The following is a 27,898-nucleotide window of genomic DNA, read 5'->3' on the forward strand; positions in this document are numbered from 1 at the left end:
AACACAGGCAGGGGGAGTGGGAGAGGAAGAAGCAGGCTCTTAGCGGAGGAGCCTGATGTGGGGCTCGATCCCAGAACGCCGGGATCACGCCCTGAGCCGAAGGCAGACGCTTAACGGCTGCGCCACCCAGGCGCCCCTAATTTGTTTCATTTTTTTACATTTACATCTTAAAACATCTGGAAATTATTTTTTTTAAATGTGCATTATAGGGGTAAATTCTATTTTCTTATAAATTGGGTAGTCTGTTGTGTTAGCACAATTTATTAAAGAGTTCATTTCTTACTTAAAATATATTTGTCTTATATTAAATGTCTACATATACTGGGAAACATTTCTGGAATTTTTCTTTAGTTCTCTTGATTTATTTGTCTACTTCTAGGCCAGTAGCACACTAATTTAATTATAGTTGTTTATAACTACTGTATCTTCTAATATTTGGTAATGGGAGTTATTCCTCACCATTCTCCTTCTTTTATTATTCTCTATACAGCCACATTTATTATATCAAAAAATCAACTGGGATTCTAATTAAAATTGTGTAAGATTACATAATAATTTTGCGAGAATTGATATTTCTATGATGTTTTCCCCATTTAACTTTAGGGTCTTTCCAAAAGTGTGAAGTACAGAGATACCTCTTTATATCCCACACCCAATTTCCCTTATTGACATCTTTTATTTGCATGATATATTTGCTATAATAATGAGCCAATATTGATACATTGGTATGTACCAATCCATACTTTATTTGGATTTCTTTAGTTTTTACCTACCATCCTTTATCTATTCCAGGATCTCATCTAGGATACTACATTGCTCTTAGCTGTTGTATCTCCTTCGGTTCCTTTTGGCTGTGACAGTTTCTCAGACTCTCCTTGTTCTCGATGACAACCACAGTTTTGAGGAGTACTGGTCAGGTATTTTGTAGAATTTCCCTCAATTGGCATTTGTCTGTTTTCCTCATAATTAGACTGTGGTTATGAATTTTGGGGGAAGATCATAGGGGTACAGTGCTATTTTCATCACATCATATCAAAGGTACAAACTGCCAACACAACTTATCAGTGTTGAAATTAATTTTGATCACCTGGCTGTGGTGGCATTTGTCAGGTTTTTCCACTGTATTTATTCTTCTTTGTTTCAAGATTTTCCTTTTTTTCCTTGTTTCTTTTTTTCTTTGTTCCTCTTTGAGAGAACTTGGTTAAGTTCAACATTTAAGGAATATTCCTTCTCCTTTAGGGAGGGAATATCTATATAAAATACCTGGTATTTCATGAAAACTTTGTATTTTAAAATTTGTTAAGGCTTCTTTGTGGTCAAATAGAAGGTTTTGTATATCAAGTCTAATGATTTTATTTTTCACAACTTATTTTCCGTCTATCCAATTCTGAAAGAGGTGCACTGACATGTCCACTATTACTGTGTTTTGATCAAGTTCTTCCATTTCTAAGAGCTTCTGCTTTATGTAACAGCTGTAATATCTGATGCCTATGGTTTTGCTACTATTGTATCATCTTCATAAACTTGGTTTTCTCCCCCAGTTTTTTTGAGCTATAACTGACATGCAGCACTGTATAAGTTTAAAGTGTACAGTATACATAAACTTCGTTTTTATCACTAGCTGGTATCCCTCTAAGTCTCGTTTGGTACTTTTAACCGTAAATCTCCCATAGTTGGTTATTTCTTCAACAGGGTCTGAGTTTCCCTGGTATCATTTTCCCATTCCTTTACTGTCAATGTGTTTTACTGATTCTTGGAAATAGTAGCATCCATGAGATTTTTAAATCTGATTATCTCTATCTTTGGTGGGAGAACTTAATGCTTTATACTTAGAGCAATGATCATATGCTTGATTTTCTTTTATTTAATTTTTTATTATTTATGTTACATTGTTTTTTTCTTTTATGCATTTATGCTGGCTTGTATTAGTGATTACTTATTCCATTTTTTTTTGGTAATGTGGAAGTTCTATTATAAGATTTTCATTCTATTATTGGTTACCTCTCTTTTCCTGTGCTCCAAATCAGACACATTTCTTCACTATTACTTGAAAACAAGATAGTAATTTTCCTTACTAAAACATTCTATTTTTCTCTTGGTCTCTCTCCAAAGTAAGATGAAGCCTCTAGAATATTTTCATTTTCTTTATTCTTTCCTTCTCTTTCTCATCAGCCATGACCCCCATGACACTTTGTGTTACCTCTTCCTCTAGATCCCCCAAATTCCTGGTTTTTTTCTATATAATTTGTCAGACTGCAAATTAGTTTTTCATCAGCTATGTCATCTTAGTTCCTAGAGTCCTTACTTAGAACATATACAAACAGTTGTAGTTGGTCAGTCTGTTATTGTGTATTAATATTTAAATATAATTATGATATATTTACAGAAAATGTTCATTGACAAACATTATTTCCTCTCCTCTTTATTGTGTAAAGAAAATACATTACCTTGAGGCTTTTCATATAATTTTATATAGATAATTTCTTTTTTGGTTAAAGCCATTTCATGAGTCTCTTCATTTGCTATGTGTGAATAACAAATAGCATCTTTTCTAAATTCTCACACATCCACAGTCTTACTTATGCCCTGACACATGAACAAAATTATTATTGGGCATAGGCTCTTTTGGTTTCCATCCACTTTTTTACCCTTAGTCATCTGCATATGTTTTTCCTTTGTCTATGATGTTACAGTGTTGAAAATGAGAGTTCTAATTTCATTCTGATCTTTTCCATTTATAAGTAACTTATTCTGTCTCTTCTATAAGAATTTTTCAGCTATATCCAGATGTATGCTATTTTTCATTAATACCAACTCAATCTTCGTCCTTTTAATCTAAAGAGGCTCAAGTCTTACTCTGAGGATTCTTTTTTTTTTTTTAACTTCCTCCCATGTCCCAATTATCTTTTCTGCTTTCAGAATGCCTGTTATTAAAAAAAAAAAAAAGAATGCCTATTATTTGCATATTCATTCTTCTGGATCTATCTTCCAGGTCTCTTATCTGTTCCTCTAAATTTCTGTATTTTTATATTTTTTTGTTCTCTGTTTTGACATATTTCTTCCATTTGGTCTCTCGAGCTTATTTGGGTCTCAACACTGACTAAACTTTCTTTGAATTAATCTATGTAATTGTTCAGCTGGGAAATCATATGTTTAGCTTCAGAATCTCTTTCCTGTGCTATACTTAACCTTCTTATTATTTTATTAGTGGTCATCTGTCTCTGTTATCACCTATAGAAAGTGGTCTGAATTCTGTTTATTTTGACAAGATCTTCTTCTCTCTGAATATCATTTTAGATGATTATATGGATGTATTAAATCTATTATATATCTATTATATAGATGTATTAGATGTATTATATCTTTATTTGTTAGCTTACTGGGGTCAGGTGGCACCCCACAGGCACCTTCAGTGATAGAAATCTTGGAAGTGGTGGAAGATGATGCCTATCTCATGTGGAAGGAAAGCTTTATTCTATTTTCTCTACTGGAACATTCATAGAATCCAAGCCTTTACCTGTCCCTGGCTGCCCAGAGACCTCAGAAATGGTTTTATTTAAGAGAGTGTAAAGATATATTAAAGTTCGTAGTTGAGGGGAAAGAGGTCATATTTAAGTTACTACATTCCTAGATTCCCTGTGTAAGACTCATTCTTTCAATTAACTTTTTAAATACCATATTATTTCACTGAAATTCCTGGAAATTTGATTTAATTTAATAAGCATTTATGGAGCATCATTTTACATATGTAAGAATCATAATGACAGTACAGTGGGGTAAATGGATATTATCAGCTGATTATCCAATTTTTTTCCTCACATCCTTTTTTTTTTTAAAAGACTTACTTTTTTAGAGTGTTTTTAGTTTTACAACAAAATTGAAATGAAGGTACAGAGATTTTACATGTACCCCATGTTCCCACACATACATAATCTCTCCAATTATCAACATCATTCACCGGCATGGCACTTTTTCTTCCTAAACTGAGGATGAATCTACATTGACACATTAAAGTCCGTAGTTTACATTAGGGTTCACTCTTGGTGTTGCATATACTATGGATTTGGATAAAGGTATAATGACATATAGCCATCATTATAATATTATACAGAGTATTTTCACTGTGCTAAAAATCCTGTGCTCCACCTGTTCATCTCCCTACTCCGCAACTGGTAATAGCTGATCTTTTCTCTTCATAGTTTTGCCTTTTCTAGAATCATACAGTATGTAGCCTTTTCAGAATGGCCCTTTTCACTTAGTAATAAGCATTTAAGTTTCTTTTATGTTTTTCATGGCTTGATAGCTCATGTCTTTTTGGTGCTTAGTAACATTCCATCGACTGGATATATCCCTTCACCTACTGAAAGATGTCTTGCTTGCTTCCAAGACTTGACAATTAAGAATAAAGCTGCTATAGGCTCTCCACCCAGAGACCTCTGCTCTGTTGCACCACCCATGGTGCTACCTGGGAGAGCCATGGCCACTTTCCATTTGGTCCTCATCCAACTTCAGGTTTCTTCCATCAAATCAGATAACCTCACTCAAGCTTGTGGCCTTGTCTGGGAGGCTGCAACAGAAGGAGTCAAAATAGTTTCTCTACCAGAATGCTTTAATTCTCCATTTGGCATGAAATATTTTCCTGAACATGTGCAGAAAATTCCTGGTGAAGCCACACAGAAGCTTTCTGAAGTAGCAAAGGAGTGCAGCATATATCTCATTGGAGGTTCCATTCTTGAAGAGGATGCTGGGAGATTATACAACACCTGTGCCATATTAGGCCTGATGGAATTTTACTGGTAGAGCACAGAAAGCACCATCTGTTTGACATTGATGTTCCTGGGAAAATTACATTTCGAAAGTCTAAAGCATTGAGTCCCGGTGATAGTTTTTCCACATTTGATAATCCTTATTGCAGAGTGGGCTTGGGCATCTGCTATGACATTGCTTTGTGGAGCTTGCACAAATCTACATACAGAGGGGCTGGCAGCTGTTGGTATATCCTGGAGCTTTTAATTTGACTTCTGGACCAGCGCACTGGGAGTTGCTTCAATGAGGCCAGGCTGTTTAGATAATCACCCGTGTGTAGTCATGGCATCTCCTGCTTCGGATGATAAAGCCTCCTATGTTGCCTGGGAACACAGCACTGTCGTAACTTCCTGGTGTGGTGGGGGAGGCCCCTGCTGTAGCTGGCACCAAAGAAACAATCGTGTATTCAGATAAAGACCTGAAGAAGTTGGCTGAAATATGCCAGCAAATCCCCATTTTTAGCCAGAAATGATCAGACCTATATGCAGTGGAGGAAACAAAGCTCTAAGGTTTAGGTTTCTAACATGTCACAAAACAGGATGATATGTTTCTGCAATGTAATCAACTCCCTGCTGAATTCTTTAAAGTTTTTTTTTTTTTTTAATTTTTAAAAAAAAATTCAGCCTTTTCCCTTCCTGGGAACTCTCTATTGAGATGATGGAGCATCAGCACATCATACCTTTCACATCACATTAAATAGTTAAAAAGGACTCCCTGCCACCCTCCCCAAACCAAAGAATAAAGCTGCTATAAACATCAGTGTGTAGGTTTTTATGTGGACATTAATTTTCAACTCCTTTTGGGAAGTACCAAGGAGCATGATTGCTGGATTGTATGATAAGAGTATGTTTAATTTTGTAAGAAACTGCCAAACTGTCTTTCAAGGTGGTGTATCATTTTGCATTCTCACAAGAAATGGTCCTATTGCTCTACATCCTTGTCGGCATTTGGTATTGTCAGTACTCTGGATTTTGGCCATTCTGATAGGTGTGTAGTAATATGACGGTTAATTTTATGTGCCAACTTGACAGGCCTATAGAGTGTTCAGAAAGCTGGTAAAACATTATTTCTAGGTTTGTCTGTGGTGTGTTTCTAGAAGACATTAGCATTTGATTCAGTAGACTGAGTGAAGAAGATCTGCCCTCATCAATGTGGGCAGGCATCATCCAATCCACAGGGGGAATGAATGGAACAAAAACGCAAAGTTTTGTTAAATGTAAATGTTCTCTTTTCTTGTGCTGGGATAGCCATCTTCTCCTGCTCTTGGACATCTGAACCCCTTATTCATGGGCCTTCAGACTCTGGGACTTATACCAGTGGTCCCCAATTCTCAGGCCTTTAACCTTGGACTGGGAGTTAGACCACTGACTTCCCTGGTTTTCAGGCCTTTGGACTTGGACTGAATATGATCAGTTTTCCTGGTTCTCCACCTTGCAGATGGCAGATTGTGGGACTTTTCAGCCTCTATAACTGCATGAGCCAATTCCTGTAATAATTCTCCTTATATGTATATATTTCATTGGTTTTGTTTCTCTGGAGAACCCAACATAAGTAGTATCTTGTTTTAATTTGCATTTCCCTGATGACATGTGGTGTCAAACATCTTGCCATATGCTTATTTGCCATCTGTATATTTTCTTTGATATATATTTTCTTATATATTTCTTATATATATTTTTTCTTCAGGTCTCTTTTCCATTTTTTAAATTGGGTTGCTTGTTTTCTTATTGTTGAGTTTTAAGAGTCTTTGCATATTTTGAATAATAGTGCTTTATCATATGTGTCTTTCACAAATATTTTCTCCCAGTCTGTGGCTTATCTTCTACTTCTCTTGACCCAGTATGTTTTCACTAAGACATATGATCTTATATGTCTTCATATTAATAATTGGTACTTTAGTACAGATGTGCTTACTAGTATGGATATGCTTAATACACTCTAACAAGTAGAAAACTCTGTGATTCTTGGTACTACCTCTGAAAAAGCTGGCTCCTTTAATTCCCAAACTTTTCCTCTTGGTATCCTTCTATCTGACAGAATACTTTTTTTTTAAAAGATTTTTTTAATCACTTGAGAACGAGAGAACACAAGCAGTGGGAGCGCCAGAGGGAGAGGGAGAAGCAGGCTTCCTGATGAGCAGGGAGCTAGATGTGGGGCTTGATGCCACGACTCTGTGATTATGACCTGAGCCAAAGGCAGATGCCTAACTGACTGAGCCACCCAGGTGCCCCTCAGAACAATACTTTTTTAAGTTTTTAAAAAATCATTTATTTTTGTCAGAGAGACAGAGTGTGTGCACAAGCAGGGGGAGTGGCAAGCAGAGGGAGAAGCAGGCTCCTGCTGAGCAAGGAGCCCATTGTGGGACTCGATCCCAGGACCCTGGGATCAAGATCTGAGCCGAAGGCAGAAACTTAACCAACTGAGCCACCCAGGTGTCCCAGAACAATTCTTTTTTTTTTTTTTAATGTTTTTTTATTATATTATGTTAGTCACCATACAGTACATCCCTGGTTTCTGATGTAAAGTTCGATGATTCATTAGTTGCATATAACACCCAGTGCACCATGCAATATGTGCCCTCCTTACTACCCATCACCAGTCTATCCCATCCCCCACCCCCTCCCCTCTGAAGCCCTCAGTTTGTTTCTCAGAGTCCATAGTCTCTCATGCTTCATTCCCCCTTCTGATTACTCCCCCTTTCTTTATCCCTTTCTTCACCTACCGATCTTCCTAGTTCTTATGTTCCACAGATGAGAGAAATCATATGATAATTGTCTTTCTCTGCTTGACTTATTTCACTTAGCATTTCTTTTTTTTAAAAAAGATTTTATTTTTAAGTAATCTCTACACCCAATGTGGGGCTCGAACCCACAACCCTGAGATCAAGAGTTGCATGCTCCACTGCCAGCCAGCCAGGCTCCCTTAGAACAATACTTTTTAAAAAAACAAAAACTACCCACAAATGTGGATGTCTGTGAAAACTTTTAGGAGATGAATAATTACTAAAATCATGGTTCATTTTTTTTTTTTTTCTCAAGAAGCTAGTACTCTTTCGTTGTTTCATAACATTCACAAATTTTGGTTCTCATTAAATTTAAAGTACTAACCTGGTATCAAAAGTAATACTGCTCTGCTGGTGTTTCATTTTATATTTTACTATCCTTTTAAAATATTCAACAAACATTAAAAATGTACTCTTTAAAATGTGCTATCTAAATGCTGTAATTAAAAAACGATATTCACTAGAGTTTAACATTCATAGATAAGAAGTGAAGGAAGGGCATTTCCAGGCAGAGAGAAAGTCTTGAACAAAAGCACAGAAATGAAAATGGCAAGGTTTGTGTGAACATTATGTAACTTGTGTGAATGGGGAGTGCTGGAAGATACAGAAATGGAAAGGTAGACTGGCTTGTTTGAAACGCCCAGTGCCAAGCTTACAGTAGCAACAGGAGATTTCTGAGCTTGAGAGTGACATTTTCAAAACTGTACTTAGGAAGATTAGCCTGTAGTGTGTGGGATAACTTGTAACAGGTTACCAAAGGGATTCCACTTGAGATGTTAGAGTACACCAAATCAGTAGGGTTGAGAGCATCAACAAAATGACAACGAGAATGTGGTGGGGGTGAATTTCAGAAAGATCACAGGTGGAAACAATGGAACTGGCAGCTGTTTGGATGTGGGAGCACAAAGAATAGAAGTAGTCTAAGAGGTTTTAAGCCTTATGTATGGGAAGATATTGCTCTTCTGAAGAGAAACAGATTAGGAGTGTGATCAGGCCTTCCAGAGACAAAATGAATTAAGGTTTGAGAATACTTAATTTGAAGTAATGATGGATCACTTATATTTAAATGTTGAGCAGACACTTGGAAATGCCTGAATCTCAAAGAGGATACATGGTTTGAGAATGAATGATTACCAAGGGAGAAAGAGAGAAGACGATGGGAGAGAAAGAAAAATGAGAGAAAAAAAAATTAGAGGAGACAGTAGGTGCTGTTCAGGAAAAGTATAATGAGCACCTGGAAACTATGGTACCTTTGACACCAAGGAAGGAGATTTCCCAAAAGGGTGATTGTGGAAAAAACTGAGAGGTGTTTCTCTTCACACGGACTCCCTTCTCCTTAGTAATAGAACCTGATACCCAGAGATAGGCTATGTTTCCCAGCCTCTTTTATAGCTATACGTGCCTCTTGACATAGTTTGGGCCAATGAAATGTAAGCACGTAGTTTCTATGTGTTACTTCTGGGAAGTCTCTTTGACAGGGAGGGGGGAATACTTGTATTTTCCCTTCCTGCTGCTTATAATGGCTGGAGCTCCAGCAGATAATTTTTAGACCATGAGCTCAGCTCAGACTGGGAGGCATACATCAAGATATGTAGCAGGATAATAGAGCATTCTGGTTCCTTGCCATCAAGGAGCCACCATATCACTCCTGAAAGACTACCTCCAGACATTCTTTTTTAGATGAATTAACAAACATACAGCCAATCTCAAATAAGAACTGAGGAAAAAACTATTGGGTGTGAAAGTAGAGCATAGCTGGGGACATGTCCCTTATAATGGCTATGAAAACAGATCTAGAGGGGGGTCTGGGGGACTCAGTTAAGTGTCCAACTCTTGATATCAGCTCAGGTTTCGAGCTCAGGGTCATGAGTTCAAGCCCCACATTGGAGCATACTTCAAAAAAAAAAAAAAAGAGAAGATAACAAGTCTAGAGTTAAACTTACTAGCTTGAAATCCAGCTCCATTATTCATTAACTATGTGATATTGGGTGAGAAATTTAATGGCTTTCAGCATACTAATAAAGATATTAATAGAACCTACCTCATGAGTTATATGAGAAATGATTTAGATTATTCATATAAGGTGCTTCACACAGTGCTAGCATATAATAGATGCTCAATAAATGTAAGTGAAAAAAATTAGGTGGTCACTGATAACATGGTATAATTTTTTAAACACATTTTATGAAATTTTGATATTTTAGAATCATATGAAGTCTGCAGTTTAGAGACATAAATTTATATTAAACAAAATACTGAACATAAAATATACTTTGTAAGCTTCAAAGGATTATATAAGTATTTTTACCATTTTAACTTGAATGCATATCACCTTACAACGTGACCTCTAATAACATTGACAAAGTACATTCTGTTGTATAACACATGCCAAGTAATGTATTACCATTACTTGATTTTTATTTTTACAACAAGCAAAACAATGGAAAACCAAATCATAATGGGCTGAAGAAATTAGTTTTCAAACCAATTCAGTTTTGTAATATTTATAAAGCATTTAAAGCTATTGAAGGCAGAATTCCACCTCATGCAATACTCCAGACATTGCCTGCTATCTATGTAATCCACAGAATGTTACAAGGAAAAATCGGTGACTATGGAGTTCTTCATTGCAGCTAACATATTTGATAAAGAATCAATCTGATTTATTCAAACTTCATTTTAAAGTTTATTCTAGCAGTAGCCAACATGGAAGAATGGAAAGAACCCAAATTTTGTAGTCAAATAAATCTTAGTTCAAACATAGGTTCCATTTCTTACTAATACCATGGAAATAGTTGTATAGGGTGGATAATTAGCATTAAAACTATTTTGTAGGAAGTGAGAAATACTGAGCCAAATTCTTTATTTTGTCTTTATATGTAATTATAATTCTGTGTTAATGTATTTATTTTTCTCTGCAGCACATTCATTCTGAACTCTTCAGGAAATATTTACTACAATGAGAGATAATGAAAAAGATTTACTGTTCTCATGTAAAAAGATTTTCCAATTCTGAAATATGGTGTGCCTTATTTGTTACTGAACCATAAGAAGGAAATAATAGCTGGTAGAAAGAACTGCCACAGTGATCAAGGAAACAGAGGACGGATTTTCACACTAAAAACTTTTTAAAGACTCTGTGTTAAGAATGGAGATTCTGAGAGACTCCAAGTATTACAAAATTATAGAGTGTAGAGGTTGTACCTTTATTTAAAGACAAAGGTGTATTATTTAGAAAGGATCTGGCCACAAGACCAGCAACATTAGAGTCCTACCATGCATCAGCTACCCTTCTATGAGGTCCTTGAGAAAAGAACATGCACTGAGGAGGCAGGCAAGATAGAAAAACACTGTGTTTGTAGCTGGTACAAAGGTCTTAAGGTCACAAAGTCCTGTTTAGAGATCTGCAAATGAGCTAGGATAGACCTTATGAAGAACTCCTTCTGTCTAAATTAGATTAGGCTCACTGGCAGAAATCAAATCAGACTAAAAGCAGATAAACCCTGCTTTATCACTTCCATTCCCAATCTCAAACCCAAATCTATTCAAGGAAAGAGTAATCAAGGCCACAACAGACATGAATAGCCAGGAGGTTGTCAGTCTGCACCAGTGACTGCTACAAAGATGGCCCAGACCTGAATTTGCTCTGGGTTTCTATTCTTGTTTGGGTCAAGGGAAAATGAAGTCCCTAAGGAATGTCCACCAATAGAAAGCTAATTTACAGCACCACTGGATCATTTTCCAAAGCACAGATTTTTCTCTTTTGTTTTTGTGACTCTTTTCATACTATATCATAAAATCTAATAGTACATGTGTTCTAGATCTCAATGGCTATCTGTGGAAGCTTGGGAAAATAAGGTTTAAATAACTTTGAGAAAACTATGAGGCTTTCTGCAAGCATGCAAGGAAAAATGAAGTCAACGAGAAAGGATTACTGATCAGCATCTAATTACTTAGTAGGAAGAGGTGGGTTCCAAAGTCCTGCAATATTTTTTTATTTTATACATCTCTCTTGTCACCTCATATTATGGCTAATACACATCTCTTTCTCTCTTCCATAAAGAATGCTTGAGGCTGAACTTTGTTGTATCTTTGTATCCCCATAGCCTAGCAGCAGTCTATAGTATATGCCAATATATATATTTTTCCCAATATGTGTTTTTTAAAGTAAATATTCAGCTAGCTACTGAGTAGGAAGAAAAAAAGGTATTACAGATATATCCTTGAGAAGCATATAGCCTTGGAGAGTATTCCAACCTATATAGAACAATTGTCACAATAAATGACCCACGGAATTGGGTATCAAATGTTCTACAGAATATAAATACTGTAAAAATCCGAAGTAGATGCAAGGTAAATACTGTAGCTCATTTGGGGGTGAGGCATGGTCAAGGCAGTTATTTATTTAAGCCTTTAAGGGTGATTAGAATGTGGGAGGGATTCTTGCTGGGGAAAAAAAAAAAAAAAGCCAGAGACCACTTTAAGGTGGATTCTGACAGACTCCTTAAGACCTTTGCACAAGCCAGGTTCCTTTTGCCTGAGTTTAAGAGACCCATTGGTTCGGGGGTGAGGGTGGGGGTGTACTGGGCTTTTTCAAGCCCTTGCTTTGTATTCAACAGCGTAAGAAGTCAATGTCGCCGTTGCCTGGCATGTGACAACAAACACTGCTTTCCGTTACCTGCCCTTTGCATTGCTTCGGTTGGTGAGCTTTTCCTCTCCTTCCTCGGGTTCCCTGTTTCTTGTTACCACCACTTCCTGAGATTCTCTTCGTAGTTTGGAGTATCTGTACGATAGAGCAGAGGTGTTTTCTCCTCTGTGGTTGTGAACGTAGTTGTAGTAGGAGTGGGCGCTGAGCTCGCAGAACCGAGGTTCTGCTTGGAGAGCATGTTTTTTTTCTTTCACAGTTTTTGCTAGTGTCTTCCCTGCCGCTCTAACTGGTTTATAGCGGAAAGGGATCATAGTCAAGCGGGTTCTAACCTCTTCTAACGTGTTTTCTAGAGCTTTTCCAACGAGCACAAAACTTAAAGCTGGTGGCGCCGCAACAGAACTCCCAAAACTCTCCCTCTCTATCGTTCAGGAACGCGGTGCGCGCAGGGCGCAACGAGGCGGGACTCCCGCAGCACAGTACGCATGCTCCGAGCGCTTGGTCAGGGAGGAGCACTTCGACCCCTCGCTCCTAGAGACTTCCGGGGCGGAGAGAAATGGGCGGAGAGAAGACCGGAAGTTAGGGACTGGCGCCTACTTTTTAATCTCCTTTCTTGGTGGAGCACCTCAACGCTCGCCTGGTGAACGGATAGATGGTTGTGCGGGGTATCTTATCCCTGGTCGCGCTCCTTTTCACTTTACCACGGGGCTATAAATTGACCTAGGGGAAATCTGACCCCAACGAGCAGGTGGGGCATAGCCTCTATGGTAGCTCGTCCATTTATTTAAGTTCTGCTCGACCCTCTTCATACTGTCGTCAGCTTCCTTTTGCTCCACACCTCTAGTCACTTTGTTTTTACCCTTTTTCAGCTGCGGCTTCGCCCGCCCGGCCCCTCCTTCCCACAATTATGTATGATCGAGCTCCCCGCTTGCTTAGATTGGCTGAAGGTGGCAGCACTGAGGAGCATGTGGGTCCTGGATCCTACCAGGTACCTTTCCTGAAGCAGCAGGCAACAGGTAAGAGGTAGGGAAAGGCAAGCCGCTGTGACAGGCCCCTCACTTTCAGCCAGGCCCGTTTCTGTGTGCTTGTTAAACATAATGGTACCACTTCGTAAGTGTAACAAAACATAAAATAGGGAAAATACTCTCCTAATTTTACAGGTGATAACTGGTAAAATCATTTGTCACATTTTACAAGGTCAGTAAGCGTATGGCTAGGACTTTTGATGCTACAATGGTTATCTCCATCCTACGTTCAATTGTACGGGTTAGATCTAGGATTTTGATTTCCTGTCTCTGGTGACTATATAAGTCTCCAAATCCTGTGTTATTTCTTACCGTCTACTGTTTCTTTTCTTTGTAATTCTGCCTGCTTCACACACTTTTGCAACCATTAGCCAGAGACACTTGATTTACTAAGATGTAACTTTTATATTTCTAGTTTGCAGTATGGTTTAAAGATAGTCTCGTGTACTTTTTGATGGATGCTTTTTTTTTTTTTTTTTAAAGATTTTTATTTATTTGACAGAGATAGAGACAGCCAGCGAGAGAGGGAACACAAGCAGGGGGAGTGGGAGAGGAAGAAGCAGGCTCATAGCAGAGGAGCCTGATGTGGGGCTCGATCCCATAACGCCGGGATCACGCCCTGAGCCGAAGGCAGACGCTTAACCGCTGTGCCACCCAGGCGCCCCTGATGGATGCTTCTTAACTGACCATATCAGTCTTCTTTTTGAACATACTAATGAGAGCCCACATTTTGGAGAGAAAAAAAAAGCTATACTTGAAGAGATGGAGTTGTAATGGATAGTTTAAATAATTACTTGCAATAATTATTTTCTCTCACTTGTTTGCAGTTAGTGACTTAGGGGAAACATTTAACAAACACTTATAATTTGCTTTCTGCTTTTTCTAATTTGATGATTTTGTGGAGCTTACTACCATCCTAATTATAGTTTTTCCCATGTTAATCTGCATTTCCCCTATTGTTACACTATATATTTTTAAACAAATTCCATTACTGTGTTTAAATGACTAATGACATTAGGATATTAGGTTGACTTAGGTTTCTTTGGGTGGAGTGCAGATTTGTCATTGTTTTAATTTTTGAATTTTACTGCTTTTCTCATCTGATATCAATATCAGTGTTCTTGGAGCCTATGTCAGTATTTAATACAATTGAGTTGTTATAAACATTAACCTCCCTAACAATATATTAACCACCAACCACCACCCAAAATACTTATACCTGTGATGTTTTGAATCCTGATTTTATTTTGACGCGGCTGAACATTGTCTTTAGAAATATTTCTTTCCGTGGTATCTGTAACATCATCATTTTTTTCTCATTCTTTTTCCAGTTATTGTCTTAAAACAGTACTTGATGCATGGTTAGGACCTAATAAACATTTGTTAAATGTTGAATCAGGCTGTCATTTTTTCCCTTGGCAATCAATCCTTCATTGTCTTCTTTAAAGATTATTTTTCTTAATGTCTTTTAAATGTTTATATAGTGTATTTTCTCTCCTTTGCTGGTTTCTTTTCTTGTGCACTTTCTTGTTCAAATCCATAGCTTTACCTACTATCCCTATTCTGATTCTGATGAATCCCAGAAGAAAGTCTTTAGAGATATAGGTGATAAGATTAACTTTCTCCTGATCTTAGGGCCTTCTCATTGCTATTACTTTTTTGGACATCTTTACTGGGTAGTCTCTGGCATCTGAAACTCCCAAGTATCTCAGTTCATCATTTTCCCCATCATTACTAGCCCCTTTGAAAAATTCCCTATAAGTCAATTATAAATTTTAAACTTTGGAATTATTCTAGACTTCCCTGACTGACCATGCTTATTGATCATTAAGATCTATTGATTCTGGGGCGCCTGGGTGGCTCAGTCGTTAAACGTCTGCCTTCAGCCCAGGGCGTGATCTCAGGGTCCCTCGTCGGGCTCCCTGCTCCACTCCTGCTCCCCTTGCTTGTGTTCCCTCTCTCGCTGGCTGTGTCTCTCTCTGTCAAATAAATAAATAAAATCTTAAAAAAAAAAAAAGATCTATTGATTCTATCTTCTCATTGTCTCTTAAATTAGTTCCCTTTCTTCATATACCTGCCCTTGACTGTTCAGGACTCATTATTTCTATTCTGAATTAAACCAATAAAATATTACTGATTTTCCTCTATTTCAGTTCCTTACTTCTCTCTTATGGCTAAAATGATCTTCCTAAGATATAATTATGTTATTTGTTAAAAAAAAATCCTTTTTAATATAATAAAAAATCATTATAAAAAAAATCCTTTTAACACCAAGGTTAAAATCTGAACTATTTAGCATAGTGCATAAGATTCTTCATGGTCTGATCCCTTACCTGGCCTCCCACATTCTCTCTCACCCACACCCAGCACTTACCCCACATACATATCAGCAGTTTCAACTCTGCATTTTCTAGAAATTCATGCTCACTCACCTCCATGCTTTTGTAGCTGCTGATACTTTGCCCAGTATGCTGTTCCTTCCTTCCTCATCTGTCTGAGTCCTACCTACTCTTTCAGACTCAGGTAAAGTGAAATTACTCTGTGACTGCTATTTCTCAAGTCTTTCTTTGACTCTTTACTGACACTTTCACAGCACTTTGGTACTATATCTTAATTATCTGTTAACTTATCTGGATGCCACATTAAATGTGATTCTTTTGGGGGCAATAGCCATGATCTTTACTGTTACTCTCAGTTTTTAGCTCAATACTGTAACACATAGATGCTTAATTTTAAAAAAATAAGAAAGAGTAATTCTTGGAATAAAATTTTAAAAAATATCTAACGAGCTACACATAGAATTAAAAACTTGCTACATGACTTATGTGAACTCTGCTTAGAGAGCTGTAAGTGGGGTGTTGCAAGGCCCTCCTTTTACTGTTTTATAGATTTTCGCCTTGCTGACTTGTGAAAGAAACTAGGAAAGTCTATGCTTGGCAACTCAGAGCAGCTGTATACTGTTGAGCCCTGTTTTAGCAATACTCAGCAACAACATGCTGATAATTAATAGAAGGTACAGGTATCATTTCTCTCCTGGATAATTTTTTTTTTTTTTTTTTTAGATTTTATTTATTTATTCGACAGAGATAGAGACAGCCAGCGCGAGAGGGAACACAAGCAGGGGGAGTGGGAGAGGAAGAAGCAGGCTCACAGCAGAGGAGCCTGATGTGGGGCTTGATCCCATAACGCCGGGATCATGCCCTGAGCCGAAGGCAGACACTTAACTGCTGTGCCGCACAGGGGCCCCTTTCCTGGATAATTTAAAGTAGCTATTATCTCTTCCCTAGGTTCATTCTGCTTTACCTCTCTTTAATATCAGCGACACACCAGACTATGCAGAAATATACACAGTTATTTCAATTAAGGGTCAGTATGATGTAGGAAGAATAGATGTTGGGACTTTATATAACTTGTTACCTTGAACCACAGAAGAGCAGAGGAACTTAGAGTCTTAGATCTTCAAAAGAAGGATGCAAATACTCTTTATTCCTAACTTTTCTGTTTCCTAATTACCACTCTCCTATTACTGTAGCTGGCTTGGTCAGTCCTCCAGTGTATTATCTTCACATTTTCTTCAGGAAGTTCTTTTCACCCCAGTCTGCAAACTTCATTGCCTAAGCCTTCATCCATTTAATCGGAGAGACTCTTTTCAACCCAGGATTTGCAGCCTAAAAAGAACAGGACTGAGCTGCTCTGATTTCATGAGTAGGAGAGAGAATGGATATTCCAATTCCAGATTATTGAGAGCTATTCCTGAGTTTCTCACATTTATCTAAGAAGGAAGGATGTTTTTTCTCATCAAAGCAAATTTTCCCTAGAGACAACTGCCTAGTAGAATATGATAAAAACATAGTCCTTTTAGTAATGTGACTTCTCCTGGCATATTGTGCTAAGGAGAATTTAATTGCTTTTTGAACTTGATTTTAATAAATGGCACCCTACATCAGCTGTATATTAGTTATCTATATTGGTTCTATATCAGTTATCTAAGCTGGGTAACACCAGCTCCTAAATATATTCTTTCTCAGATTTCTTCTTTGATGGAGGAGTGGTTAACTTTGCCTGCCACAGAAGCATGAGCCGTCCATGGTCTTGCACTCGTGCCTATGAGCTTATGCCACCAATAATAATTTATCTTATTAGCCAGTCTGAATTTAGGGAGACCACCTCAGGGAATGCACTCTGTTTTTAAGCTTAAATAAACAATATATATGTGATTGCTGTATATGTTGATGTCCCTGAAGATGAGTATGTTTCAAAGGTCTAGTTATTGCTTTTATATGAAGAATGACCTTTTTGTTTTGTGGCAGTAGCTGTGGCTGTAGAACTTGCCCTTTAATCACATGCTGCCCACCTTCTTTCTCCGAATGGACTAACTTTTATTGCTTCATGCCAGTTTGATTTATCTCCTGCTGCTGGTGCCTCAAACTCAATATTTCTCAAACTGAACTTGTTTCTTTCTTTTCATATCTTTCCTTCTCCTGTATTCTATATTTCTTCTTTCTACCTGACAGTTTGATTTATCATTCATTGTTGCACTTCACGTGCCAATACATCCATATGTCCCAAGTCAACCCTTTTATCTCATACTCCACTAACCCTCATTCCCCAGAACCTTCTTCTCCTATATTTTGTATCTTAATTATTGGCAGTGCTGTTTGTAGTATAATTATTTATTTTTCTGGCTTTCCCACTATTGGAGGCCAGAGTTTTAGCTTATTTATGATTATACCCTCACTGCCTCTCTCCACACAACAACAAAGTATTCACTATTGTTGAATGAAAAGACTAAAAGTGTAGTTTAGAATATCAACTATGATTCTATGTTTATTGATTAATATGCAGAGCACTCTGATAGGGTGGCCAGACATCTTGATTTATGTGGGTATGTGGTTTTAGCACTAAAAGTTCTGTGTCCTGAGCACGCTAGGACAGTTTGCCACTCTAAATGTAAACAGTATGTATACAATTATGAGTAAAACAGACAAGTCCCTTCTTTCATGGAGCTAATCAGTGTAAATAATTTTCTTGTGGTTTTACTTGAGGTCAGTATTTCATATAAACTTTTAGCTTATTGATGAAAGATTCTATATAATTTTGGAAAGCTTCAATGAAGATTTTATGAGTACTGGCTTTCTTGAATACATGGGGCTATTGTGTGTTTTTTCTTTTCCATTTTTCTATGAATTTCAGTATTTCGCAATTAATTTCACACTTGTTTAGGTAGATTGAGTTAGAATCTCTGCCATGGTGTCAGGACAGCTGCCTTAAGAACTAGTCTGAACTTAGCTTTCTTAGTTTTCATATTTATCTCACATTACGTCATGTTGTATGAACCTAAATTTAAATAAAACCCAAAAAACTTTTACTTGTAAGATTAAACGCTTATGTAGAAAATTGCATAAAAATTATGGCATCAAAAGTAAATAAGAAATATAACATTGCCCAATTTCCCTTTCAATTATACCTTCTTTCTTCTCCCCTACAGGTAAACTCTGTTCTGATTTTTGTGGCAATCATTTCCTTGCTGATCTTTATGGATTATTAAATCCTGTTGATGAAATGACCCCTTTATCATAATGCAACGTCTCTCTTATTTCTAGTATTCGTTGTTCTACAATCTGCTTTGTCTGATTTTACTATAGTCACTCCAGCTTCCTTTGATTCATGGATGCATGGTGTATCTTTTCCATCCTTTTATTTTTAACTTCTATGTCTTTATGTGTTATGAGGGTTTTCTGTAGACAGCATAAGGTTAGGTCTTACGTTTTTATCCAGTTGACAATCTCTGCCTTTTATATTGGGGTGTTTAGAACTTTTCTATTTAATTTAATTATTAATGTTGTTGTGTTTAAATTTACTTTCTTGATGTTTGTTTTTCTATTTATTTAATCTCTTCTTTGTTTCTCTTAGCTTTTATCCCTACCTTTGTTGAATGAATTTAGTTGTTTTTACTAGGTACACTTCTTTATTTTTTAGTGGTTGCTCTGGGTTTTACAATATACATCTCTAACCTATCACAGTCTACCTTCAAATAATATTGTATCACTTCACATATAGTATATGAACCTTACAAGAGTTTGCTTCCATTTCTCCCATCTCATCTTTGGTGCTATTGTGATCATATATTCTACTTCTATATATGCTATATAATGTCACAATAACTTGAAATTATTTTTACTATAAATAGTTATTTTTAAAGAGATTAAGAATTGAGAAAAAAATGTCTGTTATTAACTCACATAAAATTTGTCATTAACCCTATGAGTGTACTTTTTTTTTTTATAAGTTATTATTTAAGTAATCTCTATACCCAATGTGGGACTTGAACTCATGACCCTGGATCAAGAGTTGCACACCCTTCTGACTGAGCCAGCCAGGTGCCCCATATCAGTGTACTTTTCATTTCAGAAGTTTGATTTTAGTATTTTTATATCTTCCCTTTATCTCCTTATCATGTTCATCTTTCTTCTACCTTGTTGAACATATGGAAAATATTTATAATAGATATTTTAGTGTTCTTTTTTAGAAAAATTTATTTACTTTTATTTAAATTCAAGTAACATATAATGTATTATTGGTTTCAGAGGTAGAGGTCAGTGATTCATCAGTCTTATATAATAACCCAGTGCTTATTACATCACATGCCCTCCTTAATGTCCATCTCCCAGTTATCCCAGCAACCCTGTTTGTTTCCTATGCTTAAGAGTCTCTTATGGTTTGTCTCCCTCTCTGATTTCGTCTTGTTTTATTTTTACTTCTCTTCCCCTATGATCCTCTGTGTTGTTTCTTAATTTCCACATATCAGTGAGATCATATGATAATTGTCTTTCTTTGATTGACTTACTTCCCTTAGCATAATACTCTCGAGTTCCATCCATGTTGCAAATTGCAAGATTTCACTCTTTTTGATGCCTGGGTAGTATGCCATTGTATATAGATACCACATCTTCTTTATCCATTAATCTGTTGATGAACATCTGGGCTCTTTCCATTGTTTGGCCATTGTGGACATTGCTGCTATAAACATTGGGGTGCAGCTGCCCTTTTGTATCACTCATTTGTATCTTTCGGGTAAATACCCAGTAGTGCAATTGCTGGGTCGTAGGGTAGCTCTATTTTCAACTTTTTGAGAAACCTCCATACTGTTTTCCAGAGTGTCTGTACCAGCTTGCATTCCCACCAACAGTGTAGGAGGCTTCCCCTTTCTTCGCATCCTCACCAACATCTGCTGTTTCCTGACTTGTTAATTTTAGCCATTCTGACTGGTGTGAGGAGGTATCTCATTGTGGTTTTGATTTGTATTTCCCTGATGCCAAGTGATGTTGAGCATTTTTTCATGTGTCTATTGGCCATTTGGATAGTAATGTCTGTTCATGTCTTCTGCCCATTTCTTGATTGGATTATTGTTCTTTGGGTGTTGAGTTTGATCAGTTCTCTATAGGGCTTGGATAGTAGCCCTTTATCTGACATGTTATTTGCAAATATCTTCTCCCATTCTGTCGGTTGTCTTTTGGTTTTGTCAAATGTTTCCTTTGCTGTACAAAAGCTTTTTATCTTGGTGAAGCCCCAATAATTCATTTTTGTTTTTGTTTCCCTTACCTTTGGAGATGTGCTGTGTCCAAGGTTGAAGAGGTTGCTGCTAGTGTTTTCCTCAAGGATTTTGATGGGTTCCTGTCTCACATTTAGGTCTTTCATCCATTTTGAGTCTATTTTTGCGTATGGTGTAAGGAGATGGTCCAGTTTCATTCTTCTGCATGTGGCTGTCCAATTTTCCCAACACCATTAGTTGAAGAGACTGTCTTTATTCCATTGGATATTCTTTCTTGCTTTGTGGAAGATTAGTTGACATAGAGTTGAGGGTACATTTCTGGGTTCTCTATTCTGTTCCATTGATTCATGTGTCTGTTTTTGTGCCAGTACCGTACTGTCTTGATGATAGTGCCTTTGTAATAGAGCTTGAAGTCCGGGATTTTGATGCCACCAGCTTTGGTTTTCTTTTTCAACATTCCTTTGGCTATTCAGGATCTTTTCTTGTTCCATACAAATTTTAGGATGATTTGTTCCAGCTCTGTGAAAAAAGTTGAGGGTATTTTAATAGGGATTGCATGGAATGTCTAGATTCCTCTAGGTAGCATAGACTTTTTAACAATATTTGTTCTTCTAACCCATGAATGTGGAATGTCTTGCAATTTTTTGGTGTCATTTTCAATTATTTTCATCAATATTTTGTAGTTTTTGGAGTACAGGTCTTTCACTGCTTTCATTAAGTTTATTCCTAGGTATCTTACTATTTTTGGTGCATTTACAAACGGGGTTGTTTTCTTGATTTCTCTGTCTGCTGCTTCATTATTGGTGTATAGAAATGCAATAGATTTCTATAGATTTATTTTGTATCCTGCAACTTGACCGAATATCATTTATCAGTTCTAGCAGTTTTTTGGTGGAGTCTTTAGGATTTTCTGTACATTCTATCACTGTCATCTGCAAATAATGAAAGTTTTACTTCTTTCTTACCAGTTTGGATGCCTTTTATTTCTTTGTGTTGTCTGATTGCTGTGGCTAAGATTACAGTATATGTTGAGTAAAAGTGGCGAGAGTGTACATCCTTATCTTTTCCTGACCTTAGGGGGAAAGATCTCAGTTTGTCCCCATTAAGGATGATGTTAGCTGTGAGTTTTTCATATATAGTCTTTATTATTCTGAGATATGTTCCCTCTAAACCCACTTTGTTAAGGGCTTTTATTATGAATGGATATGGTACTTTGTCAAATGCTTTCTTCTGCATCTATTGAAATGATCATATGTTTCTTATCCTTTCTCTTATTGGAATGATGTATCACGTTGATTGGTTTGTGAATACTGAACCACCCTTGCAACCCAGGAATAAATTCCACTTGATCATGGTGAATGATTTTTTTAAACATATTGTTGGACTCAGTTTGCTAGTATTTTAAGGATTTTTACATCTTGTTCATCAGAGATATTGGCCTGTAGTTCTCTTTTTTTTTGTGGTGTTTTTATCTAATTTTGTTATCATGGTAATGTGGGCTTCATAGAAAGAATTTGGAAGTTTCCCTATTGGAATATAATTTGAGAAGAATAGGTATTAATTCTTCTTTAAATGTTTGGTAGAATTCCCATGTGAAGCCATTTGGTCTTGGACTTTTGTTTGTTTGGATTTTTTGAATACTGACTCAATTTCTTTACTGGTTATCGGTCAGCTCAAATTTTCTATTTCTTTCTGTTTCAAGTTTTGTATATATATGTTTCTAGGAATTTATCCATTTCTTCTAGTTTGTCTAATTTGTTGGTGTATAGTTTTTCATAATATTCTCTTATAATTGTTTGTATTTCTGTGGTGTTGGTTGTTATTTCTCATTTGTGATTTTTTTTTTTTGAGTCCTTTCTCTTTTTTTTTTCTTGATAATTCTGGCCAGAGGTTTATCAATTTTATTTTATTTTATTTTTTCTCCCTCAAAGAACCAGCTCCTGCTTTTCATTGACCTGGTCTATTGTTTTTTTTAGTTTCTATATCATTTATTTCTGCTCTAATCTTTATTATTTCCTTCCTTTTGTTGGGTTTGGCTTTCATTTGTTCTTCTTTTTCTAGCTCCTTTAGGTGTAAGGTTAGGTTATTTATTTGAGATTTTTCTTGCTTCTTGAGGTAGGCCTGTGTTGCTGTAAACTTCCTTCTAGAACCACTTTTGCTGCATCCCAAACATTTTGGACCATTTTGTTTTCATTTTCATGTAATTTTTGATTTGTGCTCTCATTTCTTGGTAGACCGGTTCATTGTTTAGTAGCATGTTATTTAACCTCCCTGTGTTTGTGCTATTTCTAGATTTTTTTCTTACGTTTGATTTCTAATTTCATAGCATTGTGGCCAGAAAAAAATGCATAGTATGACTTTTTTTTTTTTTTTAATATGTTGAGACTTGTTTTGTGGCCTCATATGTGATCTATTCTGGAAAATGCTCCATGTGCACTTAAAAGAAATGTGCATTCTGCTGTTTTAGGATGGAATGTTCAGAATATATCTGTTAAATCCATCTGGTCTAGTGTGTCATTCAAGTCACTGTTTCCTTGTTGATTTTCTGTTTGGATGATCTGCCTGTCAATGTAGGTGGGGTGTTAAAGTCCCCTACTATTATTGTATTACTATCCATTATTTCCTTTATGCTTGTTATTAAGTGTTCTATGTATTTGGGGGCTCCCATGTTGGGTGCATACATATTTCCAATTGTTATAGTTTCTTGTTGGATTGTCCCTTTTATTATTATATCGTGTCCTTCTTTGTCTCTTGTTACAGTCTCTAAGTTTATTTTGTCCGATATAACTATTGCTAGCCTGGTTTTCTTTTGATATCCATTTACATGATAAATGTTTTTCTATCACCTCCTTTTCAATCTGTAGGTGTCTTTAGGTCTGCAGTGAGTCTCTTGTAGGCAACATATACATGGGTCTTGTTTTTTTATCTATTCAGTTGGTCACCTTATATCTTTTGATTTAAGTGTTTTTAGTCCATTTGTATTCAAAGTAATTACTGATAGATATGTATTTGTTGCCATCTTACTTGTTTTGTGGTTGTTTCTGAAGGTTTTCTCTGATCCATTCTTGTCTTTCTTTCATGGTTTGTTGGTTTTCTTTAAGGGTGTAACAAAGAAATAGTTCTTGATTTCAGTTGCATTTTAATACATGTGGGCTTCAAAAGAAACACATTATTTCCTGTTTTAAAAAGACTGTCTTTTATTTTTAGCCCAGATTAGCAAGATTTTAAACTATACTAATTATTGCCATATATTTTCACAGTTGTGTACATTTCCCTTTAGTGGATAATATTCTCACACATTTTGCATTCTCACTTTCATTCTTTTATTACGCATTGAAGAGAGCTGCTCTCTTCTCTCCATTTCTTCTGTGATATCTGTGTTGCTTAAACTATACTCATTTTCTTGATACAGTTCTTGATATTTTTTATCAGTCTTTTAGAAGACTAAGTCTTTCTATTAAGTTTATTAAGTTTGTCTAATTTTATGATTATTTGTTCCAAAGAAATTTATATCTTAGACTTGTAAACCTTTGTTTGGGGTTAGGCAATCAAGAAATATTTACCGAGTACCAACTATGTACCAAAGCAGAGAGACATTATTAATTACTTGTTGTAAACTCACTTTAAATTATTTCAATCTAAGTTGTCTCTACAACTTTATATATGCTATTGTCTACAAATAATAGATGTTCCAAAATGTAAAACGCTGCTCTCCTGAAGATGAAAATGTTTTATTAGCTAAAAATAACTGTTGTTTTCATCTCAAGCAAATATTCTTAGAAGAGAAAAAGGCTTTTAAAAAAAATTTAAGTATTTTTTCTGTTGTTTAGGAATGAATTCCAGTTCTGTAAGTTCTTTAATATATACTAATAAGTGTTCTGCTGTTACATCAGAATTTAAAAAAAATACAGCAACTTCTATGGCTAGCCATTAGTTCTGATAATATAGTCTCCACAGTTGAGGTCACTAAATGATTTTATATATTTTGAATGCTTCTCTGAAATCACTGGTACCCTATCTTATCTGCCAGTGATATGATTTTACTTTTATAGGTGGCTGTGCACCATTCCTTTCTTTGGCTGCCAGAGAAAGTACTTTTACTGTTGCCTCTAACACTGAAAAAGCTGTTCCAGGGCCAGGACACTATAACGTTTCAGAAGCACAGGTAAATTTATAATAGTTATTATAATAGTTGGAGTTAATAAGCATCACACTTTCTTCCTCTACTGGACTAATATGTCATTTGTCATATTTTATTTTCCCTTCATATCCTCTTCTTTCTCCTTTTAATCTGTATTTTGTTATTAGAATTTGAGAAAATATGTGTTTATTGTTGATTGCCTGCTTGGATGTTCCCCATTATTCTATGTATTCTATAAGACAGAAAACATTGTTACATGCTTCATGGTTCTTGAGACTCTTGAATAGGAGAATAGGACTACTGAATGAATTATGGTGCATGAATGTTGTGCAAATGACCAAGATATGTAGACGGAGGATGGCAGTAGAGTGAAAATTAGTTTGTGTGCCATATTTTTAAGGTATAGCTACTGTCATTGTCTCATCTGGAGCCTATACAGTCTATGAGAGTCTATGACTAGAACATCTTTGATGATACATTCATGTTCAGAAACAGTGGATGTAACTCCAGTATCTTCATAATCATGAATATCATCTTTTACCCTTTTCACATTAATTTTGCATTCATACATAATGACTCCTAATTGAGCCTAGCAGATCTTTATTTCCTCTGTTGGAGGCCCAGGTGCAGTCATTGATGCCTTAATTGTTGCGTTAGACTTTCTAAGTGGGTAATAGCAACCATTCTATCAGTCAGGAGTTTTTGCTTGGAAGCAATAAGATAGATTTTTAAGACAGATACTAGATTTACAGTAATATTTATAGGAAAGGTATTTGGGTGGCTTATGGACTTGAAGGAATAACTGTGTAATTATGTCTTAAGGAAGGACAGGACTAAGACAATTCAGATATCTCAGTAGTAAGAACTGCAATCAGGAACTGCCATTAGGTAACTTAATTCTAAAACCCCCTTCCACTTTTTTTTAGTGTGAATCCATTTAGGATTCAGATTCCTAGTAGAGAGAATCTGATTGGTCCAGTCATTCCTGGGACAGGGAAACCTGTGTTTGGAAGCCCCTCTAAAACCACAAATTATAGGGGAGGTTTGATTGCCCCAATGGTGGTGAATATGCACGCTGTTATGGGAAGATAATAGACGGGATGCTGGACAGATAAAAAACAATAGATTTCCATTACATTTTATCCCTTCTCTTCTCTTCTCTCTCAGTTCTCTTGTCTCTCATGTGCACTACGTATACACATAATTCTTCTTCCCACATATACAATTTAAAAAAAGCAATTATTTTATGTATAATTTTCAAGTATAACTTCCCTGAAGGAGCCAAACTAAGGTCTAGCTACCGCATTCAGAGATGATATTACAGTGTTACTACCAAATGGATCTTTAGATTAAGGCCGTTTCTACTTTTGTTTTTTCACATTCCTGTTCCATTATTCTGCAACCTATAGATGAAATGGTAAGTAAATATAACACGAGATATTATAAAGAAGTGGTTAATAGTGTGGACTCCTGAAGTAGACTACCTACATTTTGAAATTTGTCTCTGCCACTTACTAGTTCAGACAGATTTCAAATGTAGGTAGACTTAATCTTAACTACTTAATCTCTTTGGGCTTTAGTTTCCTCCTTTGTTAAATAGGGATACTAAGTTTATAGGCTTTTTCTAAGAGTTAAATACATTAGTAAGCATTTTAGAATAGTGCTTGATTATAGGGAGCATCCAATAACTTTTATCCATCATTAGTGTTGCCATTTTACAATAGAAGAGGGAAAGAAGGGGAGGGGAAACGAAAGCAAGTGATGTAGGAAGCAAGGAAAGGCAGATGGGGACCTGTTAGTTTCTGTAACTGATCTGAAGCTATAGATGGTTTAAGATTAAGATTTTCATTACTCATTTTGTGTTCCCTGTCTCATTAAAGGGACTTTATCTGGTGGAGTTTTCAGCCTGATATGGTGACCAGAATCTTTAGTTCTAAGGAGTCTGAGCTCTTGATTCACAGGCTTCCTTTTCAAACCTTTAAACTTGCTCTTACCATTTTCACTGGGCATTGTAGTTCGACGCAGCTCTGCAAGGTGTCTCTATGTTCCATCCCACCACAATGCTTGTGGCTGTCCTTAGTCCTGTTTGTCAGTTCTGCTCAGGGTTACTCACCTCAGCCAATACACTGGTTATTTTTCTTTCTAGGATACAGAGCCTGGAATGGCCAGTTGATGGTCTCAACTTCCAAGTCAGTGGAACATTTATGGCTCTTCCCTGGGTACTTAAAACTTCCAGCATACTAGTGCCTAGAGGGCAAAAAGCAAAAAATAGTAAGGGGTCATTAGATGTCATCATTACAAGTGTCACTCCTGCTTCCACTCCGTGGCCCATGGCCAGCATATTATGGGTATATGGGCTTGCTAGTTCCACCAGTAGTTCTGTTAAGACTGTAACTCTACTATTCCAAGAGGGGAATGGAATAAAATACACAATAGGTAGATTTCAAACTTGTTAAGCATGACAAATATCAGGATGTTGAAATATTATATTAATGTTGATTTTAGTCAATTCCACATGTAAAATAATGTAAAGTGCAACTTAGACCAGATTTTATTTTATCCCCAATTGGGTACATTTCTTGGATTTCAAGAATAAGGAATTAGGAAATGTACTTTTTTAAATGTAATGGGCGATTTAAGAAAAAGAGTTCTAGTATTCTCTATATTTCTTCTTGAAACCATAAACCAGTGCCAGGAGAAGATTGATTTCCTTAGTTTAAAAAATGACTATGACTTATTTACTCAATTGCTGTTGATTTTTTTTGTGTAGTTTTAGGCTAAATTCTTGCAGAACTTTTAAGAATTTCAAGAAGTGTGACTTTACCATACTGTTTAAAAAATAAAGTCCATTATTATTTTAAATGGCTGAATTAAGAAATATGTTTGTAATGTGACATAGTTAGCATACAAATTCTGTAAATTATTAATATGCTGGATAATAATTATA

General features: G+C 36.3%; 1 protein-coding gene and 1 pseudogene across 1 annotated transcript in view; both read left to right on the forward strand.

The window, feature by feature from the left end:
* The first annotated feature begins 4,273 nt into the window (after nt 1-4,273).
* On the forward strand, nt 4,274-5,373 carry LOC103677976 (annotated as a pseudogene).
* Nucleotides 5,374-12,250: 6,877 nt separating this feature from the next.
* The window catches only part of STPG2 (sperm tail PG-rich repeat containing 2), a 298,036-nt gene continuing 282,388 nt past the window's right edge, over nt 12,251-27,898 (forward strand). The window contains exons 1-2 of the mRNA XM_040625315.1: nt 12,251-13,249; nt 24,863-24,975. Of these exons, the coding sequence (XP_040481249.1) occupies nt 13,141-13,249; nt 24,863-24,975 (222 nt within the window). The 5' untranslated portion in view covers nt 12,251-13,140. The remainder of the gene's footprint in view (nt 13,250-24,862; nt 24,976-27,898) is intronic.

Source organism: Ursus maritimus, unplaced genomic scaffold (assembly GCF_017311325.1).
Source record: "Ursus maritimus isolate PB19 unplaced genomic scaffold, ASM1731132v1 scaffold_8, whole genome shotgun sequence".
In the NCBI taxonomy this organism is placed as follows: Eukaryota; Metazoa; Chordata; class Mammalia; order Carnivora; family Ursidae; genus Ursus; species Ursus maritimus.